The 26416-nt window shown below is 54.8% G+C and overlaps 1 protein-coding gene and 2 long non-coding RNA genes across 9 annotated transcripts; 2 read left to right on the top strand and 1 right to left on the bottom strand.

The window, feature by feature from the left end:
* The first annotated feature begins 5 nt into the window (after positions 1 to 5).
* On the top strand, positions 6 to 10422 carry LOC110138254 (uncharacterized). 7 transcript variants are annotated; one of them, XR_011483220.1, is made up of 5 exons: positions 6 to 152; positions 612 to 1047; positions 5659 to 5770; positions 7016 to 9124; positions 9884 to 10422. It is a non-coding gene; the product is annotated as an uncharacterized lncRNA (long non-coding RNA). The 7 variants fall into 7 exon arrangements; XR_011483221.1 differs by lacking the exon at positions 6 to 152 and having other exon boundaries at positions 363 to 716; positions 880 to 1047; XR_011483219.1 differs by lacking the exon at positions 6 to 152 and having other exon boundaries at positions 363 to 716; positions 876 to 1047.
* Positions 3694 to 24764, bottom strand: ITGA5 (integrin subunit alpha 5). Its single transcript, XM_020895133.2, has 30 exons — positions 24277 to 24764; positions 17961 to 18091; positions 16286 to 16398; positions 16048 to 16168; positions 15783 to 15844; positions 15647 to 15692; positions 15267 to 15392; positions 14992 to 15036; positions 14813 to 14856; positions 12885 to 12941; positions 12656 to 12708; positions 12163 to 12371; positions 11696 to 11887; positions 11428 to 11473; positions 11154 to 11255; positions 10900 to 10955; positions 10612 to 10766; positions 10161 to 10298; positions 9962 to 10029; positions 9454 to 9604; positions 9276 to 9368; positions 9078 to 9157; positions 8906 to 8986; positions 8688 to 8793; positions 8188 to 8340; positions 6959 to 7045; positions 6734 to 6847; positions 6021 to 6122; positions 5371 to 5493; positions 3694 to 4788 (listed from the first exon to the last, which is right to left on the bottom strand). The coding sequence occupies exons 1-30, from the start codon at positions 24648 to 24650 to the stop codon at positions 4705 to 4707; spliced, it is 3312 nt and encodes a 1103-aa protein (XP_020750792.2). The 5' UTR covers positions 24651 to 24764; the 3' UTR covers positions 3694 to 4704.
* LOC139030815 (uncharacterized) lies at positions 20894 to 22943 on the top strand. Its single transcript, XR_011483222.1, has 2 exons — positions 20894 to 21423; positions 22814 to 22943. It is a non-coding gene; the product is annotated as an uncharacterized lncRNA (long non-coding RNA).
* Positions 24765 to 26416: the final 1652 nt, after the last annotated feature.

Here is a 26416-nt window from a genome sequence, read left to right as displayed (position 1 = left end):
CCTAGGCGGAGCGGGGGCGGAGCCCGCAGCAGGTGAAGACGGGAGGAGGGGGGACCCGGGCGCCCAGGGCTCCAGGAAGGGGCGTCCCGGCCGCTCCTCGCCCTCTCTCGCTTTCTCTTCTACTTGCCGCCCCTAAGTCTCCTGGATTTAAGGTGACGCTGCAGCCAGGGCTGGGAGAACAGGACATCTAGAGGACGGCGTGTGCTGACACAGGAAGCTGGAACTAAGATGCCTGGGATCCCGGGAAGGGCTGAGTCTGAGGGCGGGAAGTCTAGCCATGGGTTGATATGGGGTGGGGGTGGGGTGCCTAAATACTGTGGGGAGGGGTGGGGCCAGGGTGGGTGGGACACCTGAGTCCTCTCCAGAGTGATGGACTGGGCAGAAGCGGAGGGTGGGGGCAGAGATGTTTGGGTCCTTGTTTGTTCCTCTGGCTCTGCAGCAGGATGCCTGAGGGCTGGGTCTCAGAGGTGAAATGTGGGGTTGAAGATGGATCCCAGGTTGATCTCTGGCTGGGATCTGAATGCCTAGATCTTAGTGAAGGTCTGAGGGAAGAGACTGCAATCAGTGGACCCAAGGAGGTGGAAATAGATGCTTGCAACTGAAATCATTAGGGCAACCAGAGGTGACAGGAGATCCAGAACTGAGGCTCAACCTTGTAGATATGGCCTGGATTGGTATGGAGATGGGAGCATCTATCCAGGGCATTCACCACTAAGGTGAGCTTGGGCTAAAGAGGCCTGGTGGGGGGTCTTTGATAAGGTGGAGAAGAGGATGGAGGATAGAACAGACTGTATGTGCTGGGGAGAATGTGGGGGTGGCAAGGCAGAGTACAGGACACTGGATGTTTTCTAAGCACCAACAGCATGTATTCTAAGGCAGGCAACTGGAACCGCAGCATGAGGCTGGAGTCTGGGAGTCTGCGAGGTGTCTGGAGAAGATGCAGCTGCTGCAGCCTGGACCTGTCTGTACCTGCCCCAGGAGGGAGGGCAGGAGGATCTCCCAGAATGCCAAGCAGCCAGCTTCAGGCCAGCCCCAGCCAGAGGGAAAGTAGGTGTGACTAGGAACTAGAACACTTGGGATTTAGGGAGAGTGGAGGCGGGGAGGAAGAGGTCGGGAGGAGGGTTGGGGGAACTGGAGTCTTGGAATAATCTAGAAAAGAGGAAGGGGACTGGAGTGTGGCATTCCTGGGTTCTGCAGGAAATTTAGGACTATATGGCTAATTAAGGTACAGGAAGTTTAAGTTCCTGTTTCTGGGCCTCAGCAGTTTCTTCTCCTCACCCCACTGATCTGGTTTGAAAAAAATATGTTTCTGTACCTGCCAAGATGCTCCAGCTCAAGGGCAAATTCTGAGGGTCCTAATGCCTTGGTCTTGTTCTGATCCAGAGGCCCAGAGATCTAGGGGGATTGTGGCTTTGTGCCTAAATCTGACCTTGGGGGAGAAGGTAGGGTCTCCTAGCCCATCAGAGTTTATCCTTGTGGTCCAGATCCAACCTAACCACCATGCTGTTCCAGCCTCATATCACCAAGCTTGCTCTTCCCAGTTCTTGTTATCCACACCCCCACACACATATACTTCTCCCTGCCTCTTGCTATTCTTTCTCCTCCTGGGCGGCCTCCTGAGAACAAACCAGAGTCAGCATCAGACATAGTTAATTAGTGATAAAGACCCCTTTGCCCTCAGCTTTGTCCACCCTCCCACTCTGTAACCCCCAGGACCCTGAGTTAGAGGGGTCTCAGAAGAGGGGATGCTTAGCTCACCAAGGGGAGGCAGCTGGCTGGAGGGCGGGGTGACCTTGCAGGCAGCTGGAGGGGGGCAGTGTGAGGGGTGAATTCATTATTGATGAGCCCTGCACCCCGGGCTACTAATGAGCCCAGGCCGGCTGCTCTAATTGATGTCAAGAAACTTGAGACCCCCAGATCAGCTTCCCGCCTGCCAGCTGCCTCTCCTAAGTCCCCTCCCCATTCCGTGCCCCCAGCTGCTCTGTTCCCTTCCCAGGCCTCCTTTCCACCTCCACTGACACAGACAGGGCTAGGACTCAGGCCTTTCCCCTATTCTCTTGTCTCTCTGCATCACTCAAGTCTCAAAATGAGAGGCAGACATGCTTTGGAGGGGCTGGGAGATTTGGAAGGGGAAACATACCAGAGCCTGAGAATTACAGTTCAGCGACAGAGAGACTGGGGCTGGGTTACATCTGCAGCACTTGAGCCCAAGGGATTCCTACCTTGCATTGTGCCTACTTGAGAGAGACCTTGTCACTCTCAGAGACTCAGAGGTACAGGCACTAATTATACAGACACGCCCATGATACCAGCCCAATACAGCCCACTTCCCCTCCTCATTTCCTCCTCATCATAGTGTAAGAAATCTCAGATTTGGCCCCTGGAGTATGGCTATTGCCATTCCCACCCATCCCCCAAGAAGGCGAGTATGGGATTTCATTCTTGGAGAAATCTCAGTGCCTTGCTATGCCACAGCTGTCATCCTTGGAAATACGGGGTAGCTCTTTGCCTTATCAGGTCTTGCCCTCCCTATAGTCCTTCGTTATGGGTTCTGGGAAGAAGTTTCTGAGTTACAGAATTATTAAGAAGTTGACGATTGGAGTGTAGAGCAGGTTTGAATTCTCAGGAGAGATATTTTGAGATCATGCTGGAACTGCGAGGCAGGAGCCTAAGCTAATAAGAATTGTCTTGTTGATGGGGGAAGAGGGTGAGGAGGATCTCATACATAGCCTCCGTTCCCCAAATTCCCATAAATTTGTGACTGTGCTGCCCTCTGGTGGCTGACCTCAGTCTAGCAGGACATAGACACCTTTGCCTCTTAACAATCCTGTTTGAATTTCAGCACCCCTCCCCATGCTCCTGCTGGACACTAGTTTAGGATAGGCCTCCAGGAGACAGAGGATGCTGAGGGGTTCCCTCACTTTAATTTATCTTCAAAGACCTGAACCGTCTGTCATGTTGGTTAAGAATGTGGGCTTTCACAGTCAGGCAAGGCTGAATTAGACTGTGACCTTGGGCAAGTTACATAACTTCTCTGGACCTCAATTTCCCCTTGTGTAAGCGGGGTTAATTGTGCCTGCCTCGCACATTTAATTTGATAGAAATTAAATGAGATAATGTATGTAAACTATTTAACATTCCCTCTACCCATCGGATTCATGGGGTCGCAAAGAGTCAGACACGACTGAGCGACCGAACTGAACTGAACTGAACTACCCATCGGAATACAATGGGTGATTAAAACAAAACACAAACCCAACTGGCTGTCTTCTGATTTAGTTCTGTGGCCTTTTCTCTCAACCCTTTTCATTATTCTAATTTCGGAAAGCCTAAGTGAGTCTTCTGGGCCATCTTCTTCCACCTTCAGCTCTGACCTCTCCCTTTCTTTGTATTCTTCCCTAACCCTCAAATCCAAAGAGAAGGAATTCCTTTCCCTGTTCTCTTAGAGGTGTTAGGATCAGATCTGGTGGGGCTGGGAGACGGGCAGGAGTCAAGCCCTGCTTTCACCCCTTCCATCATCTCTTCCATGTAAGAAAAGGTAACCCCAAAAGAAGTTCCACAGTTCCTGGGGGGTCATACTCCTGGCTCCCAGTGGAAAGAAACTGCAAGAAACATTTTCTATCCACCAAGCGGTCTGGTTCCAGGAAAGATCTGGAAAGATCTGGAAGGAGTAGGGAGAAGACAGATTCCAGCTCTGATCAGTGGGGGCACCGGGCCGGGTTTATTGCACTTGCAACAGAGTTTAAATAAGTCCCGGGAGCCGGAGCCGAGGGGAGGGGAGGGCTGGGTAGGGAGAGGAGGGGCAGCGTCAGTGCAGCTGGCGGGCAGAGCCCAAACCCGCAGGCCCAGGACAGCAGGCTCCCCCTTTCTGCGGAGGACTCAGAGGGCCTACGTCCAGCCAGGGTTAAGGTTCCAGATCTTTTACCATCATGGCCCCTTCAGGGTCCTGGGCAATTCCTGACTTCTCCTGAGTCAGAGGTGGATTTGGTCTCCAGGCCCAGGTCTGGAGCAGGCTCAAATGTCCTGGATCTGCCAAGTTAGGTTACCAACATCTGAGTCTGGGTCCCAGATGAACTTCAGGCCCCAGAGGCCCCAGGTGCAATCTGGCCCTGTGAAAGTTCTGGTTCCCCTTGGAGCTGCTTCGGGGCCAGCGTGGATCCTGGTGTGGAATCTGTCCTGAGCTGGGCCTGGGGCGCCATCCACGGGTAGTGTTCTTCGTTGGCCCACCGGGGTGGGGGCTGTCCAGAGCTGCCATGTCTCGCTCCCCAGGTTCCAGGCTCTTAGCTGGGGGCTTCCTGTGGATCTCTGGCAAGGCCAACAACAGATCTCTGCGGGTTGGAGCTGGACAGGAAGTCCTGGTGCCACATCTGAGCCGGAGAACTGGGATTGGATCCCCTAGTTCTGGTTCCAAGGTGTTTTCAGGAAATTCTCCAAAATGCAAAGGTGGCAGGGAGGCTGGGGCCTCTGTCCCTGGATCTGAGTTCCCTCATCCATGAGGAGGGCATGTGTAAACGAGGGTCCTTCACAGTGCATGGGGGGAGGGGATCCCCAGCTCCTCACCTCCCGGCTCTGGCCCTTCAAGTATGTCTCTGGGCTGGGGAGAGGAGCTTCTCCCTGGCCCTCAGCACCTTCAGGAAGCGCCCAGCCCCCTCCCTGTCAGTAGACTGAGGGTGGGGGGAAATGGGCCTTCAAGATTGGGAGGAATCAGGCATCGGAGGTGGCTGGAGGCTTGAGCTGAGCTTTTTCCATGGCGGTGCCATACGGGAGGGAGCGTTTGAAGAATCCGAGCTAATGAGAAGAAAGGAGAGAGAATTGAGTTACTTCTCTGCAGATCTTATCCCAGGAAGGTATGAAGATGACTTCAGTGCTTCCAATCTCCCCATCATGCAAAAGTGGCCCAAATTCAGTCTGTGAAGACTACCTCTCCAAGAGGTCTAATGGGCCAGGAGGGCTTAGGCTGGGGTGCTTTGGTGGTGTAAAAATGCCCCCAGTTAAGCCAGGTTTGGCAAACAGATTTGAAGTCTCGCTGCCTAGAAGTGGCTGCCTCTTGAGAAGGATTCTGAGGCTCTTGCTAGAGTATGATCAATTAGTGACCGCTACCATGGGTTTCTGGAGCAGGTGACAGACACATATGCCACACACTGGCCACTTGTGAGTCACCTTGATTTTGAAAGTATTGGTAAACTTACCAGCTTGAGTCGAGAGAACTCTAAGCTAGGGGCTGTAGAATGAAAGAAGGGATGGTATAGGCAGTGTCCAGAGGGGATGCATGTGGCTGGAGAACTGGTCTGGAGGCACATACTAGGGAGTGTGCTGGGTCAAGGACAGAACCTGGTGAGAGAAGGCCAAGTCAAGTAGGATGTGGCTGACCTTGTAGAGGATATAGATGAGCAGACCGAGGAGCAGGAGGCCAATGAGGATGGCTAAGATAATGATCCAGAGAGGGACTCCGTGGCTGCCTTCTGCCTTGATCCACTGCACAGCCGTGGCTACCTGGGGAGCAAGCCAGGAGAGATCACTGGAAAGCCACTGGTTCCTCCCACCCTACACTTGGCTCCCACTTCCCACTGGACTTAGAAACCCTCTCTCCCCTCCCACTTTAGGTTAACAGAATTCTGAACTTCAAATTTCTAAAATGTGCGTTATTGTTTCTTTCAGGCCTTCACACCTTTTCCTCGCCCCAGAAAAGATTCCTTTCCTGACCAGTTAGCCTGGTAGAGCCCAGGTCTTGCTTAAACATCACTTCTTCCAGAAAGCCTTTCCCAATTCTGCAAGTCTGTGTTCAAGTGTCCCTATGATGTGGTCCCATAAACATGCTGGTCCTTGTCACACTGTCTTCTTACTCCCCTGTCCATCCTGCTTATCATTGTATTCCCAGGACTTAGCACAGTGCCTGGCCCATAGTAGATGCTCAATCAATGTTTGTTACCATAATCAGGCCAGCCCCTGTCATGTCCCAGTCCTTGTGCCAGGCCCAGAACTCTGTCTTCCTTGGCCCAGCCTGCTGACCTTAGACTTACCTGCAGCTCCTTTTGGGGAAGCTGCCGAGGCAGGATTTTATAGGGCATCTTCAGGGCTTCATACACGGCCTCACACTGCAGGCTAAATGGCTGGTGCGCCCGCTGTGGGTGGGGGAAAGGTGTTCAGGGTGGCCCGTCCTGGCATCTGGAGGACATAGGGCTCCCCAGTTTCTGGCTCTGGTTATAATCTTTCCCTATTTTGAATTCATTCTCTGAATCTCTCTCTACATTCCTTATAAGAGAAAATAAATATGTAACTAAATAGTTATAACTGAATAGTGGATAATTAGATAACAGCATGTTCAATAGCAAAAAAAATTCTTGAGTCATTAATATGGGTTAAGCACCTACGACAATGTTTAGCCCATAGTGTGCATTCAACAAATGACTACCATTTCCTGTTTACACATCTGCTTGCCTCTCCACGATGGATTCATCCTCAGTCTCTGTTTTTCTGTCATTTGCCGGCTGGTCTCCCTCCAGCCCTCCCCTCCTCTGAATGGGTCAGAAAAGGGAAGCTGTCGCTCCCAGTGAGGCCACTAGGTGCCGCCAAGGACACACAGCCCTGTCAAAACAACGTGAGGGAGGGGAGTGGGGCTGCCTGGGTCCCAGTCACCAAAGCGGGTGGCTAGGGCAGTGGGGAAAGCGGGGGTCAGTCCAGCAGACCTGAAGGTCAGGGGTCAGGGGTCAGGACTGAGGTGAGGCTCCCTCACCTGTAGGAAGGTCTTGGCCCAGACGCGGAAATGCAGTTGCAGACTTCGGCTCTCTTGCCGGTGGAGTGGCCCCAGCTCGCAGCGCAGCTTGAAACACTCTGCTTCTGGGCATTTCTAGGGGAGAAATAGGAGGCTTGTACCATGACTTCTGCCCTTCTGGTGGCTCTGAGGACCCACGGAGATATTCAACACTTGGGCACAGACCTCATTCCCAGGACAACTTACCAGAATCTGAGGTCCTGAGGAGGCAGGGCTCCGACCTGTAACATCCCGTCTTTGCAGCCGGTGGTGCTGGGAACCTTCGGGATCCAACTGCAAGAGAAAAGAGACCATTAGCTGCCTCTCCCACCTCATTACAGCATCTGAGCCTGCATCTGGGGTCTGCAGCAGCTTTGACCTGGTCTTCCATCCATGCAACTGACCACCTCCTATGGCAAGGCGGCAAGCTCGTTGTTGAAATACGGAAATGAGTAAGATTTGGTCCCTGGAGTTTAGGAGGAGGTGAGGTGTCAATAAATAATTAGGGCACTGACTCTGCCTTGAGGCCTTTGCACTGGCTGTTTCCTCTGCTTGGAATACTCTTTCTTGAGTCTTCACAAGCAGTTTCATCCTTATCTTTCATACTCAATTCACCTGTTCCCTCCTCAAGAGGTTTTCCCTGACGATTCAACTCAAACAGGCTCCCAGCTTCACCCCACCCCAGCAGGTGAGCACTGCACTTTCATCACTTCTCAATATCTGTTCCTCTCTCTTCTAATTTGTATTGTTTATTGTGTGCACATGCTCAGTTGCTCAGTCATGTCCAACTCTTTGTGACCCCATGGACTGTGGTCCACCAGCCTCCTCTAACTATGGGATTTTCCAGGCAAGAAAACTGGAGTGGGTTGCCATTTCCTACTCCAGGGAATCTTCCCAATCCAGGGGTAGAACTCTTGGCTCTTGCCTCTCCTGCATTGACAGGAAGATTCTTTACCACTGTACCACCTGGGAAGTCTTACTGTTTATCACCCTCCTCTAACTCCATGAGAGCAGGGACCTTGTGAATTTTGGTTACTGGGATATTTCCTGAGCTGGTAACATGGTTCTGTAAAGTCATTCATTTAATTTAAATGTTGTCTATGAATAAAATGAACTTTAAAACAGACACTGGGGTCTAGGGGAGTGGGTCTGAAGAAGGCTTTCCAGAGGGGGTGGTGCTGAGCCCTAGGAGTATGCTAGGGCATGGAGTCAGGAAAGGATACTTCAGGCAGAAAGACAGAAGTGCAGTGCTTAAAACAATCCTTTCCCCTCTCACAGCCTCAAGAGGTCTTGGGGGACTTCTGACTGCCTTCCAGTGGCCTCCTAAGTCCTAGCTCCAGGCACATCCTCATTAGCTCTTCCAGGTCCCTGAGACCTTCCCCAACTACCATCAGCTTGGTCCCCCCCACCTCCCGGCCAGTCCCCAGGCCCCTCACCTCCAGGCCCTCTGGGTTGGGGGGGTGACTGGTGGTGCAGTTGCTGAGTCCTGTGACCCTGGTCACATAGAGGAGCTGCTGGCCATCCAGAGTATGGGGACAGCTGAGCTCCAACACGCCCTGGCTAATGGAGCTGGGGCCCAGGTTGATGAGCTGAGGAGAGGAAGGCACAGTCATCATGGGAAGGGAGGGAGCGATTCTGCCCTGTTGAGACCCGGGTCCCAGTGGCCCACTCTTCCCTGCTCTGAGTCTCAGGAGGCAGGAAATCAACGGGCAGAGATGAAATCCTTTCCAGCCAACTCTTCTGGAGGTGTCTCCATCCTCCCTTCTAAGTCACTCAGTTGGCCAGTCTCTCACTGAACGGTCCAGGCCTTTACCTCTCCCTTCCCCTTCTTCCCCTCAGCCCCTCAGGCTGGCCCCAGCCATCTGTCACTCATACTGGCTCCTCCTTCCCTGTCATTCATTCTAGCCCCGCCCTCCACTCCCAGCAGCCCACTCACCTCATAGACATGGTGGACAGCTGGGCCCACGTCACCCTCCTCCTGCGGCTGGTCTTTGGGATGCCAGTCGCTCACCGGAAATAGCACTGCCTCGGGCTTGGAGACACTGCAGAGGAGGGTGGTTTAGAGGGCAGTGGAAGGGACCCCATTTCATATGCCTTCTTTGCCAGAAGTCGGTCTCCCCTCCCAGAGACGCCCCATTTTGCCCGGGCACTGACCCGTTGAGAGAGACCTGGGCCTGAGCCTCCACCGAGAGCCGGAAGGAAACCACGTCGCTTTGCGAGTTGTTGAGATTCTTGCTGTGGGACGGAGGAGAGCCTCTGATGGTGCTAGAGCCCAGCCGGAATGTCACCTGCACCAGACTCCGCCCCTGCCCCGCCCCCTCCCTACCTGAGGATCTGGAAGTCAAACTGGATGGTTTTCTTCGTGTCCCTAAGGTGAGGGACTGTGAAGCGAAGGCCACCCCAGAGCTGCGGGACAGGGAGGACGGATAAGCGGGCTGTTATACCGGGTGTCTGCCACACACCGACTGCAGCCCTCCTTCCCTTCCCCCCAGCTCAGCTCGGGGTGAGATGGCCCCAGACTTACATTGGCCCCAGCCTTCATGGGGTTGCCCAGGTCACACACCAGCAGACGACTCTGGTTCACAGCAAAATAGTCACAGCTCAGGCTGGAGAAGTTCTGGAGGTGGGGTGAGTGCAGATAAGGCTTCAGTGTCCTTCTGGCAGGGTCTCCTCCCAAGCCCCGCCTGTGGGTCCTCACTCACCCCTGGGTGTCTGACGAGTCCCGAGTACTCAGCTTCCGGAGGGGCTGTGACCCAAAGCTCTGCCTCGTAGGCGCCACCCTCACCCACATTCTGGGCATGGAAAGTGAGGTTCAGAGAATTCTTGTCGCCCAGGTATACGTGGTTCTGCTCCCTGGAGGGGACACACAGGGGTCAGGGACATTGGAGAATTAATCGCCGAGCCAGACAATGGGCCCTAATGATAATAATATAATAATAATAGACACCGTTCACTGACTTCCAGCTTTATGGCAGGCATTAGGCTAGATGCTTTATGTAGATTATTTCATTTAATCCTTCCAAAAAGCTAGAGAAATAGATGCTATTATTCTCACTATACAAAGAAGTTGCGTAATTTCCCAAGGTCACACAGCCAGCTGATATGTTTCTCTTCTACTTTTCCACGTGCCAGGTGCTTCCAAGCTCCACGTGTCCTGCTAGGCGACTTCAGCATCTGGAACCCCCCAGCCTGACGTCAGCCTTCACTCACCCAAACACTTCCAGCTGTAGGTCTGGCACACAGATATTGTCTTCTCCACAGTCCAGCAAGATCTGAGCCTGGGGAGTGGGGCAGCCTTGAGAGGGGGAGTTGCGACTGCCTCCCAAGCTGTTGGCTCCCCACTCCAGGGCCCCGTCCCCAGGGGCCCAGGCCCCTCTCCTCCCGGCCTGTCTCCCCACCCTGCCCTCACCTTGTCCTCTATGCGGCTCTTGCTCTGGTAGTGTAGGACTGGCCGGAGGCCGTGGCTGTCCACTGGGGCTTGAGGGTCCAGGGAGAAATTGAGAGCGATGTGAATCGGGGAGAGTTTATCTCGAAACTCTGACTCGTTCTGGGGCCGGGAGTGGGGGAGGGTTCACAGAGTCAGGGGATACAGGGGACTTGGCGGCCCTGCTCCTCATCCTCTCACATCTCCCTTTGTCCACACAAGACCCTCAAGAATTTAGGTGTCCAAACGACCGTGCTCATTGCTTCTGAGGCAGCCTGGTTCCCAGCTCCTCGGACAAAAAGGCACCCTTCCCCAGCCTCCCAAAGTCCCAGGTCCTTCATTGGAATCTCCCAGTCCTCTTCCTTTCAGGAGGGGTCCCCAGTTCTATGTGGTCACCCTCCCCAAGCCAGTCCACACTCCGCCCTCCTGCCCCTACCCTGAGGTAGATCTTCATCTCTCTGCAGTCCTCCCGAGCCCCGTTCTGGATGAGCAGGGTCTGGGTCAGGGTGGCCTGTCGGGAGGCCAGGAACAGCGCCCGCCGCACCCCGCCCTTCTGCTTCTGCCAGTCCAACTGGAGCTGCACTGTGAAGCCTGTGGCCACGCATGTACATTAAGGAGCATCTTCCCCTCCCTCCTAATTTATCCAGAGAGAAAAGAGGTCCCCAAGTGCCCAGCCCCTCCCCCCCTGCCCCAGTGCCTGAAACGTTCAGGCAGTCTCCCTCACCGATGGAGTCAGGAACATGTTTTCCAGAAGCATTGAGGCAGAAGCTGAGGTTGATGCTAGAGGACCAAAAGGAAAGCTGGTATATTCACCTGTAACAGGCATCGTATTCTCTGCCTGCCTCCCAGACGGACCTGGACTGGGACAGTCCCATGTGCCCCCTTTCGAAGGCCTGCTCTCCCTCCCCTCTTCCAGGCACAGATGAGGTACCCCCAGACTCCATCCTGCAATCTCCCGCCCCCAGCCCCCTAACTCACCAAGTCACAGGGTTTCCCTCCAAGCTGCAGCTGTGCTCCTCTGGGTTGAACATGGCGGGAAAGATGGTGAGGGAGGCACTGGCAGACACGATGGGGCGACCCCTACCAAGAGTGAACGTGGGGGTCAAAGAACTAGGGCTCCTCAGGAACCTGGGCACAGGAAGCCGATGCCCAAGCCCCAGGATCCCAGTTTGTACACTTCCCCAAACTCAGCCCTACTGAGAAATCCCCCAGTTCCCGTGTCTCCCAGGCTGCCCCCTGCCCGAGTTCATACCTGTATACCACAGCCTTGTCTACACCAAAGGACCCCACAATCAGATCTGCAAGAAATCAAAAGAAACTACCCCTTACAGCAGGCCCCCAAACAGAATTCTTCCCAACCCCTTCTAGCCGCATTGTTCAAGGAAGCTGAAGTGAGGGGGCATCGCCATCTGGTGGCATCATGCTAGAACTGCACGCAGGAGCTTAGGCAAATACGCTAGAGGCTAGGGGGTCTGTGACCTGGGAACTCTAAGGTGAAAGGGGCCTCGGGCACCACTCACCAGGGTATCCATTGCCATCTAGGTCTCGGCCTCCTCGAAGGGCAGAGCCAAAGAAGTCCGGCGTGTGGCCAGCTGCCCACAGGGGCAGCAGAACCTGGGAAGGCTTAGCCGCCAGACCCCCTGGGCCCCCAGGGAATATAAACACCACTCCCTGCCGGTTCTCCCCACCAAAGGCAGCCCCAATGGCTACATCTGCAAGACACACAACACGAACCAGTCAGCAGGCCGGGAGTCCAGGAGTTCAGATTTCTACCACCAGACCCCAGGACCCAGGATCCGACTTTTCCCATCTGTCACTCCCACTATGCTAAACTCTTCAAGCCCCAAGATCTAGATATTGGGATTAAAATCCTCCAGGAGACACTGGGGGGTCCTGGTTATCTTATCTGACAGTCACCTCTCCCCAGATCCCTTCTGACTTAGGCCCCTGGCTCCTCCTCAGCCACTCGAGCCCATACGGTGCTCACCATTGTAGCCATCCTGGTCTAGGTCCCCCAGGGGGGTCAGGGAGCTGCCGAACCGGCCAAACTCATCCTGGCCAGTGAGGGTCAGGGTGGGCGTGGGCTCCATGCCATCCAGGCGCTGCAGGTAGATGTAGACCCTGCCCACCTCCTGTGGCCGCCCATCGGCTGTCCGCTCCATGAGCAGGGGCGCCCCTACCAGCAAGTCGTCCAGCCTGAAGATAGGGGAAACACCGGCATCCTGAGACCCTGCCGTTCCCCCTCCCCTCCTCAGTCCCAGTGCCAGGAAAGCCCAGGCATCCTGGATTCCCGGCTCTTTTCTACCCAGGGGAGAGACCTGAGATCTTCTGGCTTTTGGCGCTCAGCTCTCTCCTTGCCCCTGAGCTGAGGGAATGCAGGCAGGAGGAGAATCCAGGGAGGAGCTCTCCTTGCGTTTTTCTGTCCCACTCCCACTCCTCACGCCTGGGGAGGGCACCACTGTGCGTTCTCCACTACTCACCCATCCCCATTGATGTCTGTGGCAGCCACTGCGTAGCCAAAATAGGAGGCCATCTGGGGGGGCGGACAGAGCGGCAGCAGCGGGTCAGTACCAGGGAGTCAATCAACAAGGGCTGTGGGGGGAAGTCAGGGACTCCAGGGAGCCTGAGAAGTTGGGCTGAGCTTACTGACTCAGGGCCAGGGCTTGGTTGGCAGAGGGCCAAGCTGGGTTGTAGAGGGGGTGTCCTCACCTGCTCCCCTGAAAAGTTGTACAGGGACCGGATGTCTGAGCCATTAAGGATGGTGACCTGGGGATGAGGAGATACACCCATTGATCCCAAACTCAGATGGATGGAGGACAAATGGGTACAGGATACCCAGGGGCAGTCATTCCTTGGAGACATAGACCACTTGTCCTGTAATTCCCTTCTGTGCTTTGCCTTCGCCATAGCCTTATCTCTGTACTGGTAGCCCCATCTCATGGGGACTTCATTATTTTCCTCCATGTCACCTAGCAACCACTACTGACAGATTCCATACTTATCTGTCTGTTGTGCATCTGATCTACCTACTAGAATGTGAGCTCATGAAGGCAGGAGCTGTTTTGTTCTTTGCTTTCTCCCCAGAGCTTAGTCATGCTTGGTGAGAGTAGACACTAATTATTAGCTGAATGATTGAAGCCTCATTCCCCCAGCCCCATGCACTCATGTCTCCCCCATGTCGCCCCTTAGTGGTGGGCGACACTGGTCTCTTGACTCCTCATTCTCTTCCTCAGTCTTGCTGTTGTTCCTCTGGTGTGAGCCCTCCCCAAGGAATGCTGGAGAAAGCCCTGGTCTCCCCCTGCCTCGGACATTCCCTTCCCCTCACTGCCCTTCCCCACGGCACCGAGACTGATCACCCTAGAGCTGGTCTAGGAGGGACACTGCTGGCTTGGAAAATCGTGGTGGTTCTCCGCAGCCATGGCCCAATCTCAGCTTATTGGCTGGTCCTCTGAGGCCCTGGAGAATCTGGACCCAACCTATCTGTTTTTGCCCAGCCTCTCTTTTGTTTATTTGGCTGCACTGGGTCTTAGTTGTGGCATGCAGGATCTTTAGTTGTGACATAAGGGATATCTAGTTCCCTTATGTTCAGGGACTGAACCCAGACCCCTTGCATTGAAAGCATGGATTCATAACTACTGGAGCACCAAGGAATCCCCCAGTCTCTCTTTAGTCTATTGTCAGTCAGCCCATGCTGAACTGGCCTGAATTGTTTCCCTTTCCTTCCATGCCCTTCTCATGCTCCAGTCTAGGATGCTGTCTTTCCTCATCTCCTCCGGTCTTTCATAGAACCTTTTCTGATCCATCCCCACCCTAGAAAGGAGGTTATTACTCCCCCTAAACTGCTGTATCATCTTAACCACTGTCCTGAAATTTACGTTAATGCAGAAAGAATGCCGACTTTGGAATAAAACAGGTCTGGTTTTAAATCTCTTATCCAGCCACTTACTAACTGGGTGATCTTAAACAACTTACTTGGTCTCTTCCAGTCTCAGCTTTCTCATGTGTAAAATGTGACTGGTAATATCTCCCCCGATAAGCTTGTTGGGAAGAATGGAAATCATGAGTGGACAGCGCCCGATGCACTGAGGGGTTTATGCATAGGAGCTGCACGCTAGATTACCATCATATGTCTTATCTTACATACTTGATTAGAAGCCGTACAAGATGGGGTGTGATGTCTTATTCATCTTCTTATCTCATACCTTGCCCTAATAAATGTTGGTAATTGAATGGACTCCTATGGCATTCTTATCTATACCCTTTTTAAAGCACTCCGCCATGGTCTAATAATAACAACTACAGTTGTACCCTGCCTAAGAGTTCACTAAGTACTTTCACGTGCCTTAACTCACTTCATCCTTACAAGAGCCTTGTGAGGTCAGAACTATTATTATCCCATTATTTAGAGAAGAGTGAGGCTCAAAGAGGTTAAGCAGACTCAAGATTTTTACAGAATGAAGTGGGATAGGAACAAATCACAGATTCATCCAGAGTAAGTGCCAGAACTTGAACCCTGGTCTGACCCAAGAGCCTGTGTTCTGATCCACTTTTTGAGCCCTCCCAAATCACCATGCATGGTTCTTTGTGATTAGGCAGGGGAGGGGGGTGAGGGGAGGGAGGGTCATGCTGGGCCTTACATAGCCGTAGGTGAGGTTCCCTTTGGGCACACCAGCAACGAAGTCTGGAAAGGGAAGAGAAGGTTGCAGGCTAAGGGCAGGGGAAGGGGAGTCAGACAAAAATGTCTCAGTCCTTGGGGCTCCAGATCTGGGGTCTCCATCTGCCCCCTCCCTTGGCCCCAGACTGGGAACGCACTCACCTTCTCTATCATCACCACTGAATTCACCCACAGCCACAGAATATCCTGGTAAACAGGTGGATGGATATTAGGTTTCTTGCTTTGGGGACCCCTCTGTCCTGGCCCATCCTCAATCCCTTCCCCACCCCTACTGAGCCTTCCTAGTCAGCCCACACATGACACATGGGGTGGGGGGCTGGGGATGCCTGAGTGGGAGAAGGGAGGCGAGGGGTGAGTGAGGACAGGGGCCCCCCGAGGTTCTTCCCCTGCAGCTCCCACCCCATTTGCTCACTCACCCAGGTAGCTGTCATCGTAGATGGAACTGGCCTGGCGAGTCTGCAGCTGCCCCCGAACTGGGTTGATCAGGTACCCAGGATAATAGGATTCTGCAATCTGCTCCTGGGTGGCGGACAGGATCTGGCCTGGAGAAGGGGATAAGGAGGGGATGGCCGAAGGAGGAGGTGGCAGGGAGTGGGGCACTTGGGGCTGACTGGGGAGACATTCAGGAGGGGAAGCTTTTGGAGGGTGGTGGGAGAGGATGGGTAAGTCTCAAGAGGACAGGAAGAGGAGTATTGGGACAGGGGCAGAGGAAGGGAAGATTGTGATCTTGGGCTGGGAGAGGGATGAGAGGCCGGGTGCGGGAGACAGACACAGGGACAGCAGAGGAAGGACTCACCTTGCCAGAAATAGCTCCCTGGTCCACCCAGGACCACACGCCCAGTCTGTGCAGGGGAAGAAGGTGAGTCTGCATCTGGTCCTGATTCCCCTGCATCCACCACCCACAACCAGGTTCCTCCCAGATCCCCTCTCACCTTGGTGAACTCGGCACTGAAGCCCCCTTGGCAGTAACCCTGTCCTGCTTCTTGGCTGAAATCTGCAAGAGGAGAAGGTGGTGGGAAGATGCTCTTCCCAGACGGGTCACGCAGGAAAGAGCAGAGTTTGGGGAAGGCAGGGGGAGAGGGGGCCCTAGAAAGGACCTCCCTGGACCAGACAGTGGGCTATCAAGGCTGTTGGGGGGTGGGGGACTGTGGGGACTCAGAGAAGGCAGATGCGGGACTCACGCCACCCCTGCCCTACCTGAGCGGCAGGGTGCATACTCCAGAATCCGGGTGAAGTTGTCTGTGGAGAGGTAGCAGGTGCCCACAGGGTCACTCTGTGGCTCCTTCTCGGTGCGCCAGCTGTAGAGGGGAGCACAGGCCTGGGAGGGCCCAGGAGGAGGAGGCGCCAGGTTTAGTCCAATGGGGCCTCTCTTCCCTCCCTCCTCACTGTGCTGTTATCGCCAACCACTACCCCTCCTGCCCATCGTGGCCCTCACCAAGATGGAGGAGCCATGGGCTCGCACTGTCGCTCCAAACCACTGCAGGGACTTGTACTCCACAGGCTCCTCTCCCTCTGGGCTGGACGTTGAGGACTCCAAGATCCGAGAGCCTTGGGGAAGTGAGAAGGTGGGGTCATGCCAGCCGTGGGCAGCCGAGCCTTAGAGCAGCCCCTGCCCTCAGCCTGGGGGTACCTCGGCACTTGCAAGCCCTGAGCCCATGACTCACGGCGGGGGGACAGTGAGGAAGGGTCTTGACAATCTTGCTTGTTGTGGCCTGACTCATCTTCCGCTGCGTGTGTGCACATACACCCATGTGTGCACATGTGCACACACACAGAACCTGGGGTTTCTAGAGCTGCAGTCCCCATGTGCTTGCCTCCTTACCCAGCTGGGACAAGGATGCTGTGATAAGGTGGGGAAGAATGGCTATTTCCTGAGAGGGCAACCCTCTGGGTGCACTTCTGTCTATACCTGGGCTTGTGTCTTAGCACCTGTTCTATGTCCTTGACCTTTCTTACACCTCTGGATCTCTGCCCTGTCTGTGTGTGTGTTCATGCATCTGTCTGTCTCTATCCTTCCAAGCCCTCTCTGCCTTTCTTCTTTTTTTTCCTCTCTGTCTTTCCTAAGGCAGCCTTTCTTATTCCTTTGCTCCTCACCTGTCTTTCAGATTAAAAAAATAATAATCATCAGGGACTTCCCTGGTGGTTCAGTGGTTAAGAATCCATTTTACAATGCAGGGGACATGGGTTCCATCCCTGGTCAGGGAACTAAGATCTCACACACTTCAGAGCAACTAAGCCTGTGCACCACAGCTAGAGTGTCTGTGTACCTCGGTGAAAGATCTACCTGAATGCCAACTAAGACTGGATGTGGTCATATAAATATACTTAAAAAAAAAAAAAAATTGGTTTTGTGCTCTTACACCACCCCTCCCTCACTCTCTCTCTTTTCATGCTCTCCTCTTTTGTCCCCTCACCCCAGTTGATCTATGGAGCCAGACTGCTCAAGTTCATATCCACACTCCACCTCTTATTAGCTGTGTGACCTTAGACAAGTTACTTAACCCATTTCCTATAAAATGGGGATAATCATACCTCATGCCCTCATTCAAAGGATGAAGTGCATTAATATGTGTAAAGTGCCGACAACAGTGCCCAGTGCATAGCAAGTGCTCTTCAAGTGTTAGCTTGTTATTACTATTTCTCAGCCTGTCTTCCTTGGTCCATCTCTGCATCTACTTGGGACCTTAAGCTCCTTGAGGTCGGTGGCTTAATCATGTTTCAATCCCCTGCAGCACACAGCACAGAGCCTGGCACCCATTATCACTTAGTCAGTGCTTAGTTAAAAGAATTGGAATAGGTTTTGTGACTCTCCCTGTCTTTGTCTGTGTTACTGCCCTGGCCTCCCAGAGTGTGGGTGATTCAGGGAAAATGAGAGCCACATGTTTCTGAATCATGCCCGCCCTCCTTGGGCTGGGCTGGACTGGGAACGTGGTGTGAGTGCCACGGGGAGCTGCTGCACCGCTGCGGCGCTGAGCTGGAGTCCCAGAGCCCGGGAGCACGTGGCCCTGGAACTGGTTAGGCTCCGCCCCGCGCTCCAGATCACGCCCGGGCCCCGCCCCCCAGCCTCAGTCCCACCCTTTAGTCCCTCCCCGACCAGCGAAGCGGGTTACCTTTGCTGTCAAATTCAATGGGGGTGCACTGTGTCGGGCTGGTGCCCCAGGGACAGAGGTAGACGGCACCGCCCTGCAGCACTCCCGGCTGGCTGGTGTTAGCCTTGGGCGCCCCCACCAGCACGCTGACCCTGCGGAGGGGAAAGGAGAGGCATTTCAGGGGGGCTCCTAACTCTTCTACAGTCTCCCCAGGCGGGGAGGGGCTGGCTGGGGGTGGGATAGATGCCCCCCGAGTTGTATTTATATCTCAGAAGATGCCACGGATGCCAGAGGCACAGGCTGGAGTCAGGCGGTCCCCATGTGCCGCTGTCACTAACACAGCCCCTCCCCCCCTCCCCCCACCCTCTCCTTTCCTACCTTCCCCTGTCATTAGAAGGAGGAACCAGATACAATTATGGGAAGGGGTTGGGGCCCGAGGGCCTGGACCCCAGCTTCCCCATCTCCCCTATGGACCTGCGAAGACTGGAGGTGCAGCCCCTGGGACCCTAGGGTCCTTTTACCTACTCTCTGCTCCCAAGCCAAAGCCCTTCTCTGGGCAAGACCCAGGCGTCCGGCTGCCCAGCCCTGGGGTGTGTAGGAGGAAAATGTGAGACTTGGAAATCAGGCAGTAGAAGTGGAGAGAGGCCCTGGAGGATGGTGAAAACAGACTGATCCCCGGGGCCTGGGCCTGCCCTCACCCTGGGCCCTGGTGGGATCTTCCCATCCTGGCTGGGTCTCTGTCTCAGCCTCTTAACACCTTTCCCATACACCATCCCTCAAGTCTGAATTCAGATCTTGGTCTGCTGGGTCTTAGTTCTGGACACGGTGCCTCGTCTCCTCTGAGATGAGAAGGTTGCCTTTGCTGGGGTTCCTCTGTAATGGGGTGGTGTGAGGGAAGGTCCTGGGTAATCTTCCTGCCTCTGGCTCTGCATCTATCACTCCTGGGTCCTTAGCCTCCAAGGCCTCAGTGCAGCTGGCAGCCCTCTGGGCTTTCTCCTCGAGTCTCCCATGAGGACCGCATCTGGCAGCCAGGGCTCTGACCCAGTGTCCCTGCCAGCCTTGGCCTCTGCTCTCCTCTCATATCTGCTTCTGGCATTGCTTCTCAGTCTGTTCCTCTGCCCTATGACTGCTTGTTCTCTTGGTTTTAGTTTTAGGTCTGTCCCCCTCTGTCTTTCTATCTCACATCTTGGCGTTCTCTATCTCTGTTGGATTCCGGCCCCTTTCAGCTCTCAGCAGCCCCAGCACCCACCCTTTTCTTGATATTTGGATCCCTTCATCAGCCTTTCTTACCAGGAGTCCCCAAGTCTGAGATTATGATAGAGATCACAAAATCAGGGGTGTGTGAGACAGGGGGATGGGATGGGAGACAGGATGGGTGGGGGAGGGGTGAAGGGGTGGTGTCCAAGAGGAATAGGAATGGGAACACCAGAGGGAGCGGCTCCAAGGGACTGAAGTGAGGGTGGCTGGACCAGAGGATGAGGATGGACGAGGGAGAAGAAAGGGTCCAGAGGAACAGGAGGGGAGGCCCGGAGTGAGAGTTCCTGGAGTGATGGGGGGTGGGGTGCCAGCCTCGGTTACCCTGGGGACAGGAAATGTTTACTGCCTGTGGCTTCCTGTCTGTTTCCAACCTCTCACTTCTCCGTTTGTCTCCCACCCGCCTGCTGGGCCCCACCCCTCTCACTTAGGCGGTACAGCTAGTTGGGGGTGGGTGGGAGCTGCCTACTCAGAGGCACAGTGACCCGGTTGCCTGCCAGGCCTAGTAGGTGAGGTTGGTGTTGGGGAGAGATTGCCTTGCCTGGGGCTGGGGGAGGAGAGAGGGATGCAGCCCTCCATAGCAGAGGCAGCCCCAGGAAACAGCCGTGGTGCAGGAGTTCTGGGGTCGGGCACTAGCTCAGTGGAGACTTGGGAATGCCTGCTTCCTCTGGGTGAAGAGGTTGCGATGGTTACCTCAAAGTCTTCTGGAGCTCTGATACTCCTCCAGGCCTTGGCCAAGGGACCCTACTCCCGCTCTTGATTCTCCCACCACTTCCCTGGGTGGGGGAAGCAAAGCCTGAGTGTTCCTGGGTTGGCCTGAGGAAGAAGCCTGGAGCTTGTGGCGGGGCGGGAAGGTGTGAGAGGGGCCTTACAAGGTTTATAAATCCCACAGGCTTGTATGACAGGGGCCTAGGCTGTGGCCGAGTGAAGGTTCAAGGGGTCTGGCACGCAGGCAATGGACACAGATCCAGACCCAGACCTGCCCTGTGCCTCCTGTGGCTTACAACTGAGGATGCAGTGGTCCTTCCTTCCCAGCTCCTCCAATTCCAGTAAATAGTGCCCTCCCCCATTGCCGAGCAAGGCACCCGGTGTCTGGGCTGGCACCTCACATAGCTTATCCTTCTTCTCCCACTCCTAGTTCCTGCTTCCTAAATCCTACAGCAGATGGATCCTACTAGGGGTCCAAGAAGGTAACAACGGAGGGTCCTTAGGCTATTTTCATTATTTCAGAAAGCCTAACGGAAATCATGCATTTACCTGATAAGGCAGCCCGAGCTAATTAAAACCTCAAGTGTATTTGCTTTGGGCTGTAATTATATCAACTCCTGTGGGGAACCTGGTTATCTCATATTGGTCAGAAGCTCTGATTGGCAGCTATGGATGTCTTCTTGTTCTAAATTCTAGTTGATAAAAAACAGGAAAAAGGAATTAATTATTCCTTCCTCAGCGCAGCGTGGCAGATAAACTCTTCCAAACTATGGAGACCAAGGGAAGAAGTAATTGCCATAATTTATCCTGAAGCCTCAGAACCCTGGTATTCTAGAGTTGGTTCTTGGAGACACAGGCTGCCCCAGCGGGAGGGCACCGAGGAGGGCATCTCTGGGATTGAAGACTTTCTTGTAGAAGCCTCAGGGCTTGCCACATGGAGTAAGCGGAAGCCAGTTTGGTCCTGACACTGCTCCCCTTCTTTCAGAGCGATCTCTTGTCTCTGTTTTATGTAGAATGCCTGGGTAAGATGTCATTTGAATTAGAAAAAGAAAGGAAGGAAGATGGAAAAGAAGAAAGAAAACTTTAACAAAAAATACAGCTTATCCAGTCCCATGTCCTCATTGTACAGAGGGGGAAACTAAGTCCCAGAGAAGTGAAGTCACATGTCCAGGATCACTCAGAATCTTTTCCAATGGACGAGCCAGAAGCAGGGAGTCCTGTTACCTGTTCTACCCTGTTGCCAATTTGTCCCCTCCTCTCCACTATCTCGCCAGTCAGGCTTCTGATTAACCAAGTTCCTGTTCAATACATGGTTACTGTTTGACTCTGATGGCCTAACAAGGTCGGGGGTGGAGGGTAGCAAACGGACTGGACTCAGCTCCTGCAGGTCCTACAGCAGCCCTGCCAGGCCAGAGGAAACACCTGGTTCTGCGTCCCCCAGCATCCTCTCCAGGGAGATGCCTGGCTGGCTGAGGAGGAAGAATTGCCTCTACTTGTGGTAGTACTACAAAGGGCTAAGGAGGTAGGCACCTTTTAAGCGCATGTCTTGGGCCAAGTTACTGACTTCCCCTTTCCAAGACTTGAATTCTCTACCTGTAAGATGATGGGTTGCTCTTGGATAGTCTCTAAACAAACTTCTAGTTCTAACCTTCTATGACTCCTGAAGCTTCAGTTCATATATATATACACACAATGGGGACAATAAAGCTTCATCTGTCTGAGGCAAGGATTTTTGTAATGATCCAACAGAAAAATTGGTATGAAAATGCAAATAAATGTGCTTATAGCTATCATGCTATAAGCAAATACTAAAAGCAAGTAAGAAATGGTGAAAAACTTAGACAAAGAACTAGGTGGTGTCCAGGGAGGAGGGAACCAGAAACAAAATAGGTACCTCATAAAAGTCATGCCTCCCATGTACACTGATCACCCTCTGTGGACCAGGTCCCTTTATATACTGTCTCAATTAGTCCTCAGAACAGCCTCATAGGTAGGTGTCTGATTTTCAGGAGAAGATCAGGTTCCAAGATTGAAGTCTTAAGTAGCTCACCCCAGATCACACAAAGAACAAGTAAGAGGTGGGGCCTGGACACACCAGGTCACACCCAGCTCAACCTGACTTAAAGCCTGGCCCTTCCCTACCATGGAACTCTTCTGTGGAACTTCTCTAGGCGCTTACCCTGCCCTCTGATGTTGTTTCAGTTTCCACCAAGAGAGGTGAGGGAGGGGGCCAAGAACACCGAGGCCCTCCCTCTCCAGCCGTGGCCCCAGGTGAGGGGCTGTGTTTGCCCCTGCAGGGAGGAGGGCTTGGAGGCCCAGCTGTAGTGGGGAGGGAGGTCACTGGGGACGTGGAATGTTCCGAGTCCTATTCTAAGAGTGCTTTGTACAGAGAAAACGAGAGGGGGAGGTGTGCAAGCTGGACACCTGGGTTCTCTTGGGAGGAGAGATGAGCAGAAGGGGAGGGGGAGGGGTTGAGAATGCTGGGTCCTGCTCTAGAAAAGGGCTTTGGGGACTACAGCATCAGGCCAGGGCCCAAACAGACACCTAGGGAACCCAGAATGTATGAAAGTCCAGATGTTTCAGAGGCGTGTTTTAAAAGGGAGATGACACTCTTGTTAGGTGGGGGTTGGGTAAGAGGAAGGTAAAGAGCCAGATAACTGACCCCAGCCCTGGTGCCCCAATGTGGGGAAGGATCCCATCCCCTCCCTCCCTCTTCTCTACTCCATTAGGGTTGTGGTAAGCAATTTGAGGGGGCCTGGGGGAGGCCAGGCCTGGCAGAGACTCCAGGCCAGGGTGATGCAATGGGGTTTGGGCAAGAGGCCAGGGGGGTGGGGTGGGGGTTGGGTGGGGACCTTGAATAGTCCAGAACCAACAGCTGGAGCCTAACCATCTTTCTTTTTTCCCATCCTCAGGTCCTCCAGACAAAGGAGAAATTTGTCCCTGTACCCAAGTGGAATTACCTAGCTTAACCCCTTTTCTCCAAAGGGAAAGGAAATGAGTAGATACCAGCTAACTGTATGTGTAAAAACAGCTCACCTATGACAGAGAGTCTATCAAACCTGGATGCCAGGGGTGGTTGTGGTGGTGGAGAAGGCCAGTGGTGAGGGGCGATGGTGAGAAGCAGTGGGGGGCTCAGAGCCCAGAGATGTACAAAGAGGACTCCTCCAGAGGTCGAGGATCAGTCACCTGGCACCCGGGAGTCCCAGACCGGGGGCAGCTTCCTTCTCCTCTTACTACCCCTCACTCCCCACATTTAAGCAAACACCCTTGTTTTCATGTTGCCTGGCTTGTCTCCCCAAGCCTGTGGGCTTCCCGTCTTCCTGGCACACAGGATCCAGGCTGCTTGTTACCCTGCTGAGTTGGGAACCGGGATCCTCCTTGGAGACTTTCCGGTCTCTGAGGTCCTGTGTTCTGACACTCTTGGGCCCTCGGAGCCCAGGTCTCCTCAGCTTCCGACCCCAGCCCCAGAAATCCCGGTCTCAGTTCAGCTCCAGCCGACTAGCTACAGGAAATCAGCTTTTCTCTTCCTCCCAAGAGCTAGAGGAAGAGGGAAACCGCCCACCCCCCTTCACGCGCGCACACACACCCCTCCCGACACATCCCAGTACCCGCCCTTGGCTGAGCCAGCCCCCAGCCCCAGTTCCCCCCAGGTCCAGAGTCCCAGGACTCTCCCAACTTCCCGGATCCCCGCGTCTGAACAGAGATGCGGTGGGGGGTGGCGGGCAGAGTAGGAGACCGAGCAGGAAGGGGAGGGAGCCGCCATCCCCCTCCCGGGTCTTTCCCAGTCTGAGTTGAGGGGGGAGGGGAGGATGAGGCTGGCCCCCATTTAACCTCCGGGACCCTTTCAGCCTCCGACTTCCTTCTTACTACACACACACACCACACAGCTCATTCTGCTTCAACAAGTACTCTCTGAGCACAATGGCCTTCGGGGGTCCCGGGGTTCCCCAGTGCTCCAAAAAGCCTCCTGGCCTCCGCGCCCCCTCTCCGTCCCCACCCGCCTCCGGTCCCCGCGGTTCTCCAGTCTCAACCAGAGACCCTCTGCTCTCCTTTTCCGCGCCCTCCTCTCTCTTGGCCGCAAGACCCCTGCCCAGACTTCTCCAGCTTGCAGCTTCGTGTCCTCTCCCCACCCCACACATGTCTCTCCGCCGATCGCTCTCAAACTCCTGCCCCCCCACTACGCCGGCCACTGTCCCCTCCCTACTCCAGCGCGGGCCCCCAACTTTAGCGCGGGCCCCCAACTCCAGCCCCAGTTCTTCCAAACTCCGCCTCCCAAACTCAAGCCTCGGTCCCCTCCAGACTCCAGCCGCGCCCCCAGTCTCTAAGCGCGCACCCCCGCCCTCCGCCAGCCCGCCGCCAACCCTCCTCAACTCACCCGTCCGTCCCCGGCCGGTAAAACTCCACCGAGAAGCCGAAGAAGGAGCCCGGGGGCCCGGAGAGCACTGCCGGGGCCTCCGCGTCTAAATTGAAGCCCCCGACCCGGGGCGGCGGCGGCAGCAGCAGCAGCAGCAGCGGCAACAACGGCAGCAGCCGGGGTCCGCGCCGGGCGCCCCGGCGCAGCTGCACGGCGTGGAGAGGGGACCCTGGCGTCCGGCTCCCCATAGCGCCCGCTCTTCCCTGTCCTGGGGCCACCGACCCGGAGCCGCTTCCTAAACCTCCCAGAGGCGAATGACTCAACGCGGGGAGGAGTTTGCCAAACTCCCGGCTGAGCCCTCCCCCCGCCTGCCGGGGGGGCGGGCGGGGGGGCATTCCTGGGTCCCTGGAACGCTGAGCCCGCGCCCCCCACCCCGAAGGGGCGTGGGGGGGGGCCGCACCTCTCCACTTCCCTCGTCCCAGCCCCAGCTGGAGGCCGGTTGTCTCGACTGGGTCAGACTGGGCGGGTTTGGGCTCTCCCCCTCCTTCTCTCTGCTTCCCCCTCCTTCCTCTCGCATCCTTTCCAGATGTACAACGTAAACGCTCGGAAAAGGAGTCGGAAAAAGGGAGTGGAGAATTTCCTAATGAGGAAAGGAATCACCTCTGGAGGGCGGAGGGAGTGTGAAATATGTGTGTGGGGTCTCCCCCACTAATTCAGGGAGGAGACTCCGGGGTCTAAAGAGAGAGGAGACACCTCTGGCAGCTGGCCAACTGGGATTCCCCCTTGCCTTCCGGGGCCACGGGGTGCCTGGGTCCCAGCCAGCTGGATTTGGGACTCAGGAGTTGAGGTACAGAATGCTCCCAGTCAGCCTGATCTGACGGAGGACCTACACTGCTCTCCGCTCCCCGCGTCCCACCCCCAAGTTGCTAGAATTGAAAACCCAGGAGTCCAGGAGTTTGCGGTTATTCACCAGGAGATTACTGGTCCAAGCCTCCCCCTTTTTGGTTGTAAGAGTCCCTTCCTAGAATCTGAAGGTTGACCAAGAGCCTGGTGGTGGTGGAGAAGGGGTTGCTTTGGCCCCTCTGTCTTCTTGATTAAACTGGCCTGACTGCTTCAAACCTGGAGAACTGTAGGAAGGGATGGGGTCGGGGTGGGGGTAACGGTGGGGGTAGTGTTTTGCAAAGGGGCTCAACATTTGGCATCTATTGCTCTTATCCCCTGGGAGCTGGAACCTAGGACCCCATTCTCCCAAGATTCCTTATGAATGTAGAGGAAGCAACTGTAGCCGGAGAAGGCAGTGACCCCCCTGCCCACCCCTTCCCCCAGTCCTGGCTCTGTGTGATGAGATCACCTTTCAGAATTCTAGTCTTTATCTCAGTCTGGGGGAGGGGGACCAAGGGGCCTAGATTCTCTCCTAACCTCCTCTCCTTTCCAGCCCTCTTCCTGTCTTTTTCCTGCAGGACTCCACCTCTTCCAGAATAATACGCACCACCCCCACTTGGAACTCTGACCCTTCTCTTCCCCATTCTGGCTTGGGGGACTCAGAATGCAAGTGCGGAGAATCAATGCTTTTTCCTTTGCTAAGAGTCTCCTCCTCAAACTCCACTTCCTGTCCCAGAGCACCCAGCTGTTTTTTTAAAAGCCCCTCTCCAGAGTCAGCTGCAGCCCAAGGGAGAGGCCAGCTGGTCAGACTGTGGGGTGATGCTGGCTCTGGTCCCACTCTTACATCTGCAGGTCCTGACCCTCTCTTAGGCGAGGAACCCAAAGAATCTCCCGGTCAGGATCTTAAAGCACAGCGCTACCGCGAAGGTAACCTCTAGGTGAAAGCTGCCCAAGCCGAAGGCTGAGACCCTCTCTGGGAGGAGACACGTTGAAGCCTGACTGCTATATAACCCAGCAGAGCACGTGTATGTGAACCCAACTCATTCCTTTTTCAGCCCAGGCACAAGCTCTCCAGATTTTCCCAGGGTCTGGGAGCTTGGGTTGGGGGTGGGGAGGGGTACAGGGAGGGAGGTGTGTGACTCAGCTCCTCCCAGGAGCCTTGGTGAGGGACAGGGGACATAGCGTCCTGCCCCAGTCCTCCTCCCCACTCCACCCCCCCAGCTTGGCCAAGTCAAACAGGCCCCCTCCCTGTCCATTCCCTGCTCCTGTTTACACCGGG

This window comes from Odocoileus virginianus, chromosome 24 (assembly GCF_023699985.2).
Source record: "Odocoileus virginianus isolate 20LAN1187 ecotype Illinois chromosome 24, Ovbor_1.2, whole genome shotgun sequence".
Classification (NCBI taxonomy): Eukaryota; Metazoa; Chordata; class Mammalia; order Artiodactyla; family Cervidae; genus Odocoileus; species Odocoileus virginianus.
This window is presented reverse-complemented; position numbering and strand designations above follow the sequence as displayed.